Source organism: Corvus hawaiiensis, chromosome 4 (assembly GCF_020740725.1).
Source record: "Corvus hawaiiensis isolate bCorHaw1 chromosome 4, bCorHaw1.pri.cur, whole genome shotgun sequence".
NCBI lineage: Eukaryota > Metazoa > Chordata > Aves > Passeriformes > Corvidae > Corvus > Corvus hawaiiensis.
The window spans coordinates 28,474,056-28,489,655 of NC_063216.1; the positions used below are offsets into that span (position 1 = coordinate 28,474,056).

General features: G+C 49.0%; 1 protein-coding gene across 2 annotated transcripts; it reads right to left on the minus strand.

Annotated features, from left to right (window-relative positions):
- Nucleotides 1-348: 348 nt before the first annotated feature.
- On the minus strand, nucleotides 349-15,490 carry ANKRD54 (ankyrin repeat domain 54). Of its 2 annotated transcripts, none has more exons than XM_048300683.1 (8): nucleotides 15,209-15,490; nucleotides 14,810-14,857; nucleotides 10,398-10,496; nucleotides 9,913-9,984; nucleotides 3,970-4,017; nucleotides 3,726-3,850; nucleotides 2,764-2,871; nucleotides 349-2,112 (listed from the first exon to the last, which is right to left on the minus strand). In XM_048300683.1, exons 1-8 carry the CDS (start codon nucleotides 15,462-15,464, stop codon nucleotides 2,038-2,040), a joined length of 831 nt encoding a protein of 276 aa, XP_048156640.1. In that variant the 5' UTR covers nucleotides 15,465-15,490; the 3' UTR covers nucleotides 349-2,037. The 2 variants fall into 2 exon arrangements, with proteins under 2 accessions (XP_048156640.1, XP_048156641.1); XM_048300684.1 differs by having other exon boundaries at nucleotides 10,398-10,491; nucleotides 15,209-15,300.
- Nucleotides 15,491-15,600: the final 110 nt, after the last annotated feature.

Here is a 15,600-nt window from a genome sequence, read left to right on the forward strand (position 1 = left end):
GCAAGGCTGCTTTTCCTCTTTGCAAAAGAACTCCTCTTCCAGCTTGAAGCACTCCTGCTGGGATTATCTTTCCTCTATTTGTATGGATTCACAGCAACTACCTAGATTTTAAGTTTGGATTTCTCGGCTGTGGGAGTCAGGATCAGAAAAGGTCAGCCAGCAACCCTGTACTTTGATCTGCAAACAGAGTGGTGTTTGAACTCAAACAACTGTGTGTTGTTGCTTCTGATTTGAGGACCAGGTATGAGAGTAGCGGTTACCAAGTCCAGTGCTGTGCACGGGGCCTGGAACAGATGTAAAGAAAGAGGAGTGGGCCGCTCTGAAAAAGAGAACTTGGCTGAGGAATCGTAAAAGGCTGACAGGATTTTATTGAAGTTGAAAATACAAAAAGGTCAGATTGTCTCCCACCCTCTTGGCACCCTTCCCATCCAGCAATCATAATGAAGTATCAATATGCACAGTGACAGCTCCAGCCCAGCCATGAGACTGCTGCTCCCAGTTGTGTCCTCCAGCAGCCCACAGATGAACCCATCTAAAAGTCATGCCTATTCCTGGTACCTCAGCTTTGAACAGAGGTCCACTTAGCCTCTCCTGGACAAGAGACAGATATCAGAGAGAATGATGACTTAAAGGCCTCTGAAGAATGCTCCAAACTGTGGTTGCTGCATGTTTAAGCTGAATGCTAATAATAAACTCTTTCAAACCAGCAGCTCCCAAGCTGAGGGATGGGTATGGCTACACCATGTACCACGGCATGCTACACAGGTGGGAACTCAGATTACTATCGGGCATGTTCCTGTCACCCTCTTGCTGTTGGTGCCCTATCAATGAGACTTCATGGATCCCTGCTCCAAAACAAAGCAACCTAAATCTTCATTGCTAACCACAGTGGGCAGAAGCGAGAGAGCAGCAACAGCATTTCCCTGCATCCTTCATAGCCGCATCACTTCAGGCTCCCAGCATAAGCCATGATTCGTTTCTCACACTGCACTTAAGGTTCTCCATGACAAGCAAGAGACACAGAATGGCTGAGCAATGGGTTTGGTGCTGCTGAGGCAGAGGTAAATCCACCTCCATCCTAGCCCAACAGTATGGCTGAATGCACAATACCTCCTGTCACAACTGGACCTCTTGCCTGAGACTGCCAGTAACAGGAAACACAAAAGTTTGCTATGCTGGGGGGTTTTTTGCAAGATGTAGATGTCTGCCTAGAACTGCATTAAGACTGTCACCCTCCATCCTTACTCTCTTATACATCAGGGCAGTTCTGACCAGCTACCTGTGTATATGGGTATTTTTTGCAAGTGTTACACTGTAATATTTAAGTGCTAACTTGCAACAGACTTAAAAGATGGGTCCAGTGAAAGCTGTTAGTCTAGCCATGAAAAACTTTGTATCCCGTTTGTAACCAGACATTCTCTGCACTCTGACAGCAGGCTCTGGGGAAGGTGACGACTACGCCTCAGGGCACGTTTCTCAAGGCAGTATGTTTGCTCAGCTTCTGGCACGCAGAATTAAATGTGTGTTCTTCTCATAGCACAAAGCCTTCTGCTGCTCAAGGCATTCACTTTCTCCCTCATGCAACTGAGCAGTACAGAGGTGGCAAAAGGTGCCTGTTCCAAGCATTTCCATGATGCTGGCCAGCTGCTGAGTGCACTAGTCAGGGCTGGTAACAGCACATGGCATTGGCCACCGCCTACATTGAGCTGACATACTTAGGAGAAGGCAAAATATCTCTGGAAAGGGGATCCTATTCATCGCCAGCCCATCTGGTAAAAAGTCGAGCAGGTCTTTTACCCCAAAGTCACAGCTGCAGCACTCTTGTCTGTTGCCTCTGTTGTGCAAAGCCTGCTGCCTCCCCATGGGGCAGCTGTGGCAGCACCAACAGGAACAGTCTGAGCACCACTGGAGAGTCAGTCTGGCAGGAATGGCCGCTGGCAGCAATGTTTAGCCAGCGATCTGGGAAGCAAAAATCAGCTTCCTTTTTTTCTCTCTAAGGCTTCTCCTGCTGCATCAGGAAGATGATTTGGAAGCCCATTACCTGTTCTCCATCTTCTGCATCTGAAGGCTGAGTGATGTGAAGCTGGCCAGGAGGTCTGTAACCTCATCCACCTGACAGAAGAGTACAGATGGCCATCAGGGAGGGGAATGCAGCTGTGCAGCCACCCACCGCCACAGAAGAAAGCCCCATGCAGCAGGGACCACCCTTGTACTAGAACTGCCAGTAATGCCCATGCTGAGCTTATACTAGGACAGGATCCCTTAGGGTGCCAACAATCATGCAGAAGGGCTACTATCCTCATGATCAAACAAGCCCTAATCTAAGGCAATGGGAGCTTCTCCCCATTCTTCAGGAGGTGATGCTTGACCTCCACTCTGTGTGATTTAGCCAGTCCTTAAAATACAAGCATGTTGTTATATTACCCAAAATGGTGTCAGGGCTGTTTCCTCTAAGCCTGTTTCTAAGGGCCAGTCTTTTGTAGGAAAAAGCCCCAGGCCCTGCAACCCCATGTGGTTGTGCTGATCCTGGCCTTAAACTGACTGTGTCCTCAGCCCATCTGATCCTCAGCTTCCCTGCTGCTAGGCACTATGATGCTTTCTGCATTTTGAATTTTCACCTAAAGGAGTACCATGAGTCATCATGTAACTTGCCCACTTCTCCCAATGTGAGCAATAACCATGTCTTCAGTGTCCCATGGCTCATGCAGTTGCATTCTCCTAACTGTGCAAGGATGTGAGTCAGAGTAGCTCAATGCTGCCCACCTGCTCCTTTGTGCTAGTCATCTGTAGCCTGGAGCAGAGGTCATCCAGCTGTTCCTTTTGCTCATGCCTCCCCAGATGGTCCAGGTATTCCCGCAACATCTGGATAATCTGAAACAAACAGGCATAAGAGGCAAACATCAAAGAGCTGCACCAGTCTGGGGTGTTTTACAGGAAAAATTAAATTGCAATTAAATTGACAAGCATGCAGCCTTGATGCTGCAGCACATGGCAGAGTTCATGACCCCTAGAGACAAACCCAGGCAAAGCAACTACATATAGCACTAATGGCAGCATCAGAGTCCAGTGAGTCACCAGAGGCATTCAGTAGACACAGATGGACTAGTTGTGATCCTTGTGCCTGGTTTAAGAACAGGGGAAAGAGATAAGCCCAGCTGAAGCAGCATAAGGTCTAGCCCTGAAAGCACCAAACTTTTTCTTTATGGCTAGTTAGCTTCCCTCACTGTGAGGAGCAGGGACTTAAAGCGGGATCCATTTGTGCACAGAGAATAAAAATCTTTGTGGCTATGTGGCTCCTTAAGTGAGGCCCATGCCCCAGGCATTTGCAGCCCCAGGAGTGCTTTCTTCTTCCATGCCTCCACATACTGGAGCAGGGTAGACTGTGCTAGGAACACAGAGCATGTGTATGCCACAGCTACAGCCTCATGCTGCAGTCCCTCTCCTGCCACAAGGCATCTGTCTTACATTGTGGTTGAAGAAAAGAGAATGCTCCATACAGCCCAAGAATTCAGACACTCAATGCATCCTTAGCCTACCAGAGCCAAGGGAGGCCCTGGAAAAAATTAGAGTAGAGGCTGGGAAACAGGAAGGTCTCTGAAAACAAAAGGAAAAGTCAAACTCTTCCCACAGAAGTTAAGAGCCTACAGACAGGTATTTAAGTAAAGGGTGCAGGAAGCTGCCAGGGGCTGCACCACCTTACCAGAACATGGGACTGTTTTTTTTACCTGCTTCACTTCAAGGCGTACGGCCTCCAGGCTGTGGGAGAGTCCTTCCTGCAGGATATTCAGCTTTGATTTAGCAAGGTGCAGTGGGGTTCTGCCAGCTCGATCCAAGGCATCAACTCTGGCCCCTGCAAGATGCATGAGCAAGGACAGTGAGGTCTACCATGAAGATTTGATGTCCCTGGGGAGTATCAACCGGGCAGGGCAGGAAGGGGACAGGCTGTAATTGTTATAGAGGAAATGTTACCTCCGCGCAGCAACGTGGTGATGACAGGAACGTGGTTTGTGCAGGCAGCTGGGGAGGGAAAACACAGGACACACAACTCAGAGGTACAAACAAAAATGAGTTTCTGCTCAAGCACAGAGCTTGCTGCTTCCCAAAGGGCTTCTTTGCCACGGGAAAGAGGAACGGTCCAAATGCTAGGATTAACCTCACACTCAAGCCTGAGTACCCTCTCTGGAATAGATCTTGCACTCCTTGGGGCTGGCAGCAGGAGGGAAACCAATTTTCTCAAACCTCTTCTTTGACCCTTGTTGGGGAAGATGAAACAGGAAAGCCTTGGAAATATGATTGCCTGACAAAAGATTTTGGGAATATGAAAACTACAGGCAACATCGAAATGAAAGCCACTTTTGAAATACCAGGTCTTAGTTACTGAACAACTAGAAAACAATGGTATGGCCGACTGAAGTAATCCCCTCTTGATGGAACAATACCCTCTGCTTGCAAACAGGTCCAAGGGTCAGAGCAGACCCTACTAGCTCAGCAGAAGGGGTCCAAAGAGTAGTTTTTAGAAGTTAAGATGTAACACTCTATGGTAATATAAGAACTCTTATAGGCTGTATGTAAATGCTATAGGATTTGTATCTTGTATTAGATTGGTTAGTGACAATTAGAATATTCAGTGCAGAAGATGATTTATTGTATTGTAACCAGGACTTCAGACTTTCTCATTCTCTCTCTTCTATTCATTCTCATTCTCTCTTCCATTCTATTCTCCTGCTCTCTCTTCCACTCTTGCTCTTACACTCTCTCTCTCTTCTCATTCTCATTCTCATTCTCATTCTCATTCTCATTCTCTCTCTTCCACTTCCACTCATGCTCCTACTCTCTCTCTCTCTCTCTCTCACCCGTTCACTCTCTTGCTCTCTTGGGCCTGCTCAGAGCTGAGTCTACCAGCTCTGAGCAGTGCCCCAATACCCACGCCCTTTACAATAAACCGGCTGTGTCCCAAGACCTGCCTATAGAGATCTCTCGTCTCCATCCGTCACCGTCTACGTCCGGCCGTCCCGACTGGACCCCCAGAACCCCCACAACCTACAGTCTGGCGCCCAACGTGGGGCCGAGCCCACACCCAGCACCTGCAGCCTGGCGCACAACGTGATTGAACGCCCGGTTCAGCCTTCTCCATCTGTAGGACTTTTCTCCATGGACGGTAACTAAAAGACCAGTTATAGCCACCTAGAACGTGTCGTGAGCACGGCATACCGATGCTGCGCATCGTAATAGCTGGAGCTCTGTAATTCTGCTGAGGCAGCCTTCGAGCACGGGGTTTACCTGGAGCTCTTGGAGGCAATTGCCTGGCAGTCCTCGAGCACGGGCCGCCACTGCCGCGCAGCGGGCCCCTGGAGCTCTTTGAGGAGGTCTGCCGTATCACCCCTCGAGCACGGACACGCTGCTAAGCAGTGCTGACTGGAGCTCTGCTGAGGGAAATCTGCCGCACGCCCCGAGCACAGGCGAGTAGTGCTGAGCACCGCCCGCACTGGAGCTCAGTGCGGACCCACCCGTGAGGTCCTGAGCACGGAAAGCCGTTGCCAAGCGACGCCTGAAACCGGAGCTCTGGGAAAGGACCGAAAAGCGGCGTCCTGAGTGCTGAGTGGAGTGCCTGGCCAGCCCCGCACGACAGACATCTGAGTAAGGACGCTGCTCCTGCGACATCACCTAAGTGAGTATCATACTGGTCTAAAAAATGGGACAAACCCACTCTGCCCATGACAGAGATCTCTATAAGCAACTTAAGCATTTACTTATAAGCTCTGGTCCAAGTCAGTTGCCTAAACACGAGCTAAAAAATCTTTTAGAATGGACCCGACTTAATTTCCCAAATGCTGACCGTTCAGCCGTCTTTACAAGAGACTTTTGGGACACAGTTGGAGTTAAGCTCTTTAATAATATCTCCTACCGAGATATGGCAGCTGCACAGCTGATCCCAGCTTGCAGAGCGCTCGTAGAGCTGTTTGCTGCGGTGGCGCCGCCCGCAGCAGTCACCCCGCCGAGCCCGGTTCCAGCTGCGAGTCCGCCCCTTGCCGCCGCGAGCCCGCAGCGGAGCACAGCCCCCGCCCCTCCGCCGGACCCCGTGGCTCCGATACCCGCGGTCCGGCTGACGCGCGCCGCCCCGCCCCCCGCGCTCGCGGTCCCGGCACCCGTTACCCCCGGCCCCAGCCACCCCACCGGACCCTACGGCCCCTCCCACCGCTCCCGCCATCCCGTTCCTCCCCGCTGCCCCATCCCCCGCGGCCCCCGCTGCCCCATCCCCCGCGGCCCCCGCCCTCAGTGCCAGCGTCTCTGCGGCCCCGCCTCTTGCCCCTGCCCCTCCATGCCCCCCCCCCGGTTCCGTCACCGCGGCTCCACCCCCCCCTGCTGCCGTCATTGCTACCCCACCCCCCGCTGCTGACATCATGATGGCCCCGCCCCCCGGCGGTACCCCCGGCGGGGCCAGCGCCTACCCCCCTGCTACCTACGGGTGTTACCCCTCCCCCAGCCGCGCCAGTTATGGCCATGGCTGCCATTATAGCCGGCCCCCCCCAAAGCCAAGCGGCGACCCTTCTTCCAGCCCCCCAGGTCCCCCCCCCCCACACAGCGCCGATGATAGCCATTGTTCCATCCCCGTCCGCCGCTGCTGCGTCTTCACAGTCCCCTGCCGCTCCCGAAACACTGGTGCCCAGAGCGCCGGCCACGGCTGTCCTGCTGTCTCCGGCACCCCCTGTGCACGTTACCGCAGGAACCCTACCCCCCCACCTTGCCGTTCAAGCGCGCACAGCACGCCCCGAGCGGTCCCCCGGCCCCGTGGCGGCACAGCAGCCGCCTGTGTCTACTCCCGTCTCTGCTGCCGTTTCTGTGCTGTTCCCCGATCCCCGCACACCATCGCTTGCGCTGGGAGCGCCCCAGCTCCGCGAGCCACTTGATGCCGGTGCCGCGCTGCCTGCACGGAGGTCTGCAGTCTCCTCCGTTCCTGCCGCTGCTCCAGCCCCGCCTCCCGGCACCGCCGCCCCGCCACCACCCACCCCAGCCCAGCCTACAAGCTTCCAGCAGCAGCACGCCGCGATCCAGCCACCAGCCCTCCTGCCTCCCGCGACCGCAGCCCCAGCCCCTGGTTCTGCAGTCCTGCCATCTCCCGCTCTGCCCGAACCGCCCGCCACACGGACTGCTGCCCTTACAGCCTACCGCGCGGACCTGATGACGCAACACGCGCATGCGCCATTGCTGCAACTCCCGGACCAGTGGTATCAGTCCGCTCAGACTTCTCCAACCTCAGCACCGCTCCCGGGACCAGCCGCGCATCCTCCCGCGACTCCGCCGCGCAACTCCACCCCGCCTCCTCGCCCGCCGCCACCGAGATCGGCTGCACCACTCCCGAACTCTGCCATGCCATCATCACCCCCGCCGGGTCCCATCCCCGCGCCGCAGCCGCCCCCGCCGGGGTCCCCCGACATCGTACAGCCGTATCCCTCCGCGCAGCGCAGCCTTGCCTCAGAAGCTGCGAGCAGGGGGGGAACCGAGAGCAATAATGCAGCTCCAGTGGCAGGGGAGACGGAGAGCCCCTCTGACGGAGCGGATGCTTTAAATCTAACACAAGTAAACTCTGAAAAGCAGCCAGATTTGTTTGCAATAAGCCCCAGAGTCCCGCCGGCAAGCGGCGGGGATCTTGCAACCCAGAAAGAGAAAACGAGTTCTGAAAGTTTGTCAGCACTACCTTCTGAATCAAAAAATCCTCCAAAGTGCTCAGATTATTCTAAATTAACAGATTGCCATGAAATAAGATCCCAAATCTATAAAGATGAAAGTCTTAGTCTATTAACTAAGCCTGTGATAGCTAGCCAACAGCCTGACAGTCCTAAAATGTGGGCTCCCATCTCCACTCTCCAAATTAAAGAACTAAAAAGTGCTGTAAGATACAGTGGCATTTGCTCACCGTATCTTAAACAACTGTCAAAAAGTACCCTAAAAGGAACACATCAAACTTTAAAACGCATTTTAAATCAACAGAAAAGGGGAAAAGCCCAGGCTACACCTCAAAGAAGGTTGAATAAAGCCTTGTATGTTTTTAATTTCTTGAACAGCTCTGCAGAAGAGCCTGAACCCCCCATCTATAGACATTTCCTAAACAACAAAAAAGCAAAACTGAAAGAGCACCCTCCAGTTTTAATTAAGAATTTAGCATCAGGAAAAATAGAAAGACCTTATGATCTTATAATGTGGGGGAAGGGGTTTGCATGTGTTTCCACAGGTGGAGAGCTCAAGTGGGTTCCAGCAAAAAATGTGAAGCCATACCACACATCAAAACCTGCCGACGCCTCCACACCAGCCAGTGACCCTGCAAGTGGAAGCCAGGAAGCAAGCACCCAAACCTAAAGTGCGCAGAATCACCAGAAGAAAGTGATCTGCCAAAAACAGCTCAAGAAAATAATGGAGCTTTCTCATCTGCGCGCGTGCATGTTGCTTTTATTCTTATGTTTTAGTTTTTATAGTGAAGCTTTACCTGTAAATCAACCAAAGACAAATGTCTGGGTTGCTTTAGCCAAATCTGCAGGCTCCGATACCATCTGTCTATCTGACACAAACCTTTTTCAACCTGTTTAGTTGAAATGCTTTTTCCAGAAGGTTTTAGTAATGTTACTTTTGATAAGTATTAGCCATGTGATAATCATCACATTTCTCCGACTTCCAGCCATAGACACCAAACTTGCATTGATTATCTTTTATTAGCACATGGGCATGGCTGTGAAGATTTTGAAGGATTATGCTGTATGAACTTATCCGATCATTCTGTTTCCATTCACAAACAGTTACAAAACCTAAGGGACCTAGCTAACCAAATTACAACAGATAACTCGTCTTGGCTAGGCAGTTTGTTTAATGGTTGGAGCTTTGCACCCTGGCTAAGGGAACTCTGTAAAATAGGCTTGATTATTCTAGTAGTAATAATTATAGTTTTAGTAGCAGTACCTTGTATACTTCAGTGTGTGCAAAAAATAACGAGTAAGACTATGTCTAATATCTTAATTGTCCGTCGAAAAGGGGGAGATGTTGGGGAAGATGAAACAGGAAAGCCTTGGAAATATGATTGCCTGACAAAAGATTTTGGGAATATGAAAACTACAGGCAACATCGAAATGAAAGCCACTTTTGAAATACCAGGTCTTAGTTACTGAACAACTAGAAAACAATGGTATGGCCGACTGAAGTAATCCCCTCTTGATGGAACAATACCCTCTGCTTGCAAACAGGTCCAAGGGTCAGAGCAGACCCTACTAGCTCAGCAGAAGGGGTCCAAAGAGTAGTTTTTAGAAGTTAAGATGTAACACTCTATGGTAATATAAGAACTCTTATAGGCTGTATGTAAATGCTATAGGATTTGTATCTTGTATTAGATTGGTTAGTGACAATTAGAATATTCAGTGCAGAAGATGATTTATTGTATTGTAACCAGGACTTCAGACATTCTCATTCTCATTCTCACTTCTATTCATTCTCTCTTCTATTCATTCCTCTCTTCCACTTCTACTCTTGCTCCTACTCTCTCTCTCTCTCTCTCTCTCACCCGTTCACTCTCTTGCTCTCTTGGGCCTGCTCAGAGCTGAGTCTACCAGCTCTGAGCAGTGCCCCAATACCCACGCCCTTTACAATAAACCGGCTGTGTCCCAAGACCTGCCTATAGAGATCTCTTGTCTCCATCCGTCACCGTCTACGTCCGGCCGTCCCGACTGGACCCCCAGAACCCCCACAACCTACAGACCCTAAATCTTGTGAGGAGCAAATCTAATGAAGCGCAAAGAGTCCCTCCTAGGTCCTTAAATCTGGCCATGCATTCTGTGAGGCACAGGCAAGAGGAAGGTGAAGAGGAAAGGAACAGTAAGGAGGTTCTCACCTCACCTCTCTGCATGCAAAGCTCATCTGTGTGGCACTTACCCAAGTGTAAGGGAGTGTTGCCCAGCCCATCTCTCTGGTTCGGGTCAGCCCCATGGTCCAGAAGCAGTTGGACTAGAAACAAGAAAACAGAACCACATCAGTCCCTTCCCTTTGCCCCACAGGTCAGGCCCACACAGGCCACAGGCCCATGTGGCAGTCACCAGGCTGCCTTATGGATGCTTCTGTTCAGCTCATCAGCTTCCTTACAGAGACAGGGATAGGAGTTTGCACAGCAATGCAGAAGGACGCAGCACAAAGCCAGGCAGTGCCACTGCCTCTGGGCTCCCTGATGCAAAGAACTGGGAGGAGGGACACCCTTCCCTCTGCACCAGTACAGCCCTAGAACTGGGAGGTCTTGCTCCCACTCCAGCAGGCAGACATGGCAAGCCCTGGGGCCAGAGTTGGCAATTTTGACACAAAAGGAACAGAAAAGAGCAACCTCTGACAAGTTGCTGAATCAAAATAAAGAACTCCCCCCGCCTCACCGATGTGATCGTTGCCATTGCAGGAGGCAAAGTGCAGGGCTGTCCGGCCTTTGTCGTCCGCAGCACACGGGTCAGTTCCATCCTCCAAGAGTTGCTGCACTGACAGAACCAAGGAGAAGAAAGCAGGTAAGCTGAAGGGGCACCTGATCAGAGAGAGGTAATGCTATCTGCTCCTCTGGGGGTAGAAACACATGCTGTCAGCTGCTGAGTCACCTGGACTTGAACCAGTTCCCACCAGCTTCCCAGCTCAGCAGAACCAGCCTAAGCAACATAACCTCCACCCTCTGATTCAGCCTTCACCACCTTCCACATATTGCCATAAAAGATAAGCCAACAGCTCTAATGGCTAAGGATCCACCTAGCCAAATTTTCAAGCTCCAAGGACAATTAGCAGCAAATGCCTAGAGAATATTAAATGATAGGAAAGATGTGGGGCTAACTCTCGGTTTTAGCTGCATCTCAGGCACTTCCCAAGCTAGAATTAGCATCCTGTGCTTACTACCCCTCCATGGGCCTTCCCCATGGATTTGCACGGTCCTTTTCTGCACCTGTGTAAACTTTTCACACCAACATGGACCGGTGGTCAGAAGTTTCACAGTGTAACCACAGGTAGTGAGAAAAGCCACTTCTTCACACCTGTTTTGACTATGCCCCTTCCTAACCAATGGTGGCAACAGTTTGGGAAGCAGACAGGCGAGTGCACCAACCTGCCAAGAGCAGTGCAAAGAGATCAGTAAAGGGTGGAAAGATTAGGGGCATAAAAATAGCACCAACAGCAGCATGTGTTAAGGGCAACTGTAAGGGCTGTTACTCCTGTTGTTTTGAAATCATCCTGATATACTAACTGGTGTGTAAAATAAAGCTCATTCCACAGATGTTAAAAATGCTCACAGGTTCACTATATTTTGTGATCTCTAAACAGCATATTCTACAACAGTTAACAGTGGTTCAGGCCACTGAAAGTCACCATTCATCTCAGCTTCCAGAAATTGTACTATAGCCATCTTTGAACTTCTTCCTGTACACCTCCTACTTCAAGTGTGGTACAGAACTGAAAGGAACACCTGAAAAGATGGACGTGGCATTAACATGGAATGTTTCATACCCCAGAAGAAAGACAGGGAGACTGACAGTGCCCCAGTGAGAACAATTAATGGGAATACTTTAGCTAGTCTTCCCCTGAACCAAGTAGGAATGACATAACCTCTCACACCCAGTGCCACCACAGGAAACAGCAAAGATGTTTACTTGTTGATGAAAAAGAAATTCATCATAGCACACTTCCTCAGGTTTCAGAGTAAACAAAACACAAGAGGTAAACACAGGAACCTGTCTATCAAATCCAAGCTGGACTGAAACCAAGACTTCCATTAAGCTGCATTTGTTCATCTTCCTGTTGGAAGTGATATAACTTTTTAGTAATTTTAGCTAGTGGTTTTAATTAACTTTGAAATTGTTTTTGTCAATCATAATCTATATATATTAATTATAAATAGTGTGTGAATATAAATTATTCTTAGCCAGCATTTAGCAAAGTTGTCATAAGGTACTTCTGTAGGAACACAGATTGCAAAAACTACTGAAACTTTAACTTCTGATAAACTAACTCTGATATGCTTCAATGAGCAAAACCAGAGAAAGATGTACTGTTGAGGTTGGACATCCGGAATGTAGAATTTATGGATCACAAAGACATTGCAGAAACCAGAAGATAAAGAAGGGACTAACAAAGACTCAGTGTATGTGTTGGAAAGTCCCTACCAGAGGAAAAAGATACTAAAAAGACTAAAAAATATGGACTAACTAGCGTGAGAAGCGAGAAATCAATAACCAATAGAGGACAGAATACTAATTAATGAAAGTGAACTATGTGATTTAGAACCATGAATGTTAATTTCTTTGTTTGCTAAAAATGTGTGAACAAGTGAAAAAGTTTTATATCTATGTCTGTGTGGAAGCTGGAATTTTGGTACCCACACAAACCTCTCCTGGCCAACAGCAAAGTAACACCTTACTCACTAACACTAAAAAGACAGTGTTAGAGAGTTTTATTTACCCTAATAATTTCAGAGGATTTGGTAACAATTTACTGGTGACCCAGGTGAGACAACACGTTTGACACTCCACAGATTTACAGATCAAGGACTTGGGTGGACACTGAAAGGCTTTTTTTCAGGGAAATTTTTCGATCTCCTGATCCAGGTGAGTTCAAGGCAAAAAACCCTGAGAGTTTATTAAGACATTACTGAAGGTTTAAAAAGGTATACCTAATCATAAGCTTGCACTCTCTAACATAATTGGGTTAAGAAAGTGATGATATAATTGGCTATTTTCTATTAAAAGTAACTGTAAAACTCTATAAGTGAATATTAATGGAATTGTGTTTGTGTCCCACTGCCTAGTTGGAAAGCTGTAGTTGTAAAACTATGTAAGGGTCTATCAAAAGGTGTGGTTGGAGTCCTCACTCTCTGCTTTGCACACTTAGTCAGACACAGTGCTGCTTGCACAAAGAGCCACGCTATGGAAAGGTTTTGCCCAGATATTTCTGTGCTTAATAAAGTCTATGGTATGTGTTAGTGCTGGAAAAGGAGAGTGTGTGGTAATGTGAGCGTGCTAGAAGTATAAATTGAGTTTGTATGAAAATCCATTTGCTCTAAGAGTGTTGAAGCCATTGTATGTTTACTGTGATTTTTACGGTATTTGGTGTGTACTGTTTGGTTTTCAGCAATATAAATTGTTAAAGCAAAGATTGTTTGCTCAGAGCTCTCTCCTCGGCGTTAGCACAGCGGCTGCTACTGTTTCAGTGACCGGAATTGTATTTGTGTGCATAGAGCGCTCTCTCGTGTCGGTTTTAGTGATTGCTGGAATTTTTATTTACTACGGGTTTTTCTGCTCGAACTCGGGAAGAGGGGCAATACCCAAATGTTCACCTTTAGGTTGTATTTCGTAGCACTGGAAAAAGCTTAAAAGCGATTCTCTAACTCGGAAACAGTTAACAGAATATTGTGTTCTCTGGTGGACAGATTATCTGTTAGACAATCAAGAAAAATGGCCAGTTCATGGTATTTTACAGGAAAATGGTATTTTACAGTTGCTGTTATATTGCCAAAAGCAAGAGAAATGTAATGACATACCATACATAGTACCTCAAGCAGTGATGAGACAAGCAGCCAAAGATAAACACAGAGGATCACACTGGGGAGCATAAACTATTACAGCTCACCTGAAGCATCAAGTAATTAGTGTAAAAATACCAGGAATCAAAAGTGTAGTCAGTATGTGTAAAATACGTTTGCAAAGCAATCCACAGCCCTACAAAAGACCTCCTTTAGGGACTAGAAAAAGAGGGAACTCTCCTGGAGTTTATAGGCAAATAGACTTTTCTGAGTTACCTTGACAAGAGGGATATTGACACCTATTGGTTTTAACTGATGCATTCTCTGGATAGCCTGAAGTTTCTCCCTGTTGCACCAACACAGCAAGAGAAGTTACCAAGATATTGTTAAAAAAAATAACATCCTGATTTGGAACTTTGTTGGGAATGAATCCATGGTATCTATGCTATCTTACAACAAGACACAAGTGAAATTTGTGCATTTGAATGCCTTAAGTTTTGCTAGATACCCAATGATTTAAGTGGAAGTAATCTTAAAGGAAAATTAGGATCACTTCCAAAGGGGGGAATTGTTGGAAATGACAGAACTTTTTAGTAATTCTAGTTAATCGTTTTAATTACCTTTTAAATTAATTGCTTAGTCATAATCAATATATATATATATATATTACTCTTAGCCAGCATCTAGCAAAATTGTCATGAAGTTACTTTTGTGGGAACACAGATTGCGAAAACTACTGAAACTTTAAGTTTTGATAAACTAACTCTCATATGCTTCAATTAACAAAGCCTGAGAGACAAAGATGTATTGTTGAGGTTGGACATCTGGAATGTAGAATTTATGGACCACAAGGACATTTTGCAGAAACCAGAAGAAGGTAAGAGTCTAGCTCTGGCCCTGGTTCTGATCTACTGGGTCACGCTGCCTCATCATACAGGATATGGCTTAGATAATCATAACTTTTCCACCTAAATCAAAACATTATTCTCTTGCTGCTAACAACTGGACAAAAGTACATACCAAAACAGCTGAGATGGTGCAGTGCTAATTTAGCTCCAGGAAGATGGAAAACTAACACTATGAACCACGTGCAGTGAAAAAGTGAACACTATAACCAGTTCCACTCTGCTGAGAGAACAGACCCAGGCTTCAAAAAAGCATTTTCTAGATCTGAAGCATCTAAAGCACCCTGTCCACAAACTTACATGCAGCCACTTCCTCCTCCCCTGAAGTAAGAGTCCTTGATATGCTACCCTTCCAAAAAGAGGTCCCAAGTGGGACTGACAGAAGCCTTACCTGTGTCCAAATCATTGCTGTTGGCAGCTTCACGCAGTCTTTTCAGAGCTACGGAGGAAAAAAAGCAATTATTAGAAGGCACGGAGGAAAAAGGCACGTTTCCCTACTGAAACATCCCATCCTGGCGCTCGAGCACAGGTGCGGGGCCAAAGCACGCTGCCGCTGGCTCAGTCCAGAGAAGAGGAAACAGATCAAGGCACCAGGTAAGAATCGTTCTCGTCACCTCCCGAAGCCGTCCGCGGGCCCGCCCGCTCCTCACGGGCACCCTCCCCTGGCAGGACCGGGGATGCCTTCCCAAGCCGCCCACCGAACAGATCCGACCTCCCTCCCAAAGCCCCGTGAGGAGCCGGCCGAAGGAGGGGCTGTTCCGGAGTGGGACAGTGGCTCCTCGCCGCTCACCGTGGGCCTCCTTGCCCGTAGGCCCCAGCCGGCGGTGGAGGCGGGCGGCCCTGCGCAGGCGGCGGGCCGGGATCTTGCCCGCGGGCTCCTCCCGCTGCCACAGGACGTGCAGGTAGCCGAGGGGTCCGGCCGGCCCCAGTGGCGGCAGCGCGATGCGCGGCTCTGGCTCCGGCTCCGATTCTGGCTCTGGCTCCGGTCCCGGTGCCGGTTCCGGCCCCGCGCCGGGAGCCCCCTCAGCCCCGCCGCCAGCCTCCATCCCGTCACGGCCCGGGCCGGGGAGAGGGGCGGGGCCCCGCTACAGCAACAGGGCGGCCCGCTCCTCTCGACCAATGGGAAGCGACACCAGCCGTGCATGCAGCCAATGGGGAGGGAGCGGGTGGGAGAGAGGCGGG

What these genes read in the sequence shown, in the direction of transcription:
- ANKRD54 (XM_048300683.1), bottom strand. Translation starts at nt 15,464, where the DNA reads ATGGAGGCTGGCGGCGGGGCTGAGGGGGCTCCCGGCGCGGGGCCGGAA. An exon ending in TACGGGCAAGGAGGCCCACG is followed by an intron (nt 14,858 to 15,208) that starts GTGAGCGGCGAG and finishes TTTCCTCCGTAG; the next exon opens with CTCTGAAAAGACTGCGTGAA. An exon ending in CAGCAATGATTTGGACACAG is followed by an intron (nt 10,497 to 14,809) that starts GTAAGGCTTCTG and finishes TGGTTCTGTCAG; the next exon opens with TGCAGCAACTCTTGGAGGAT.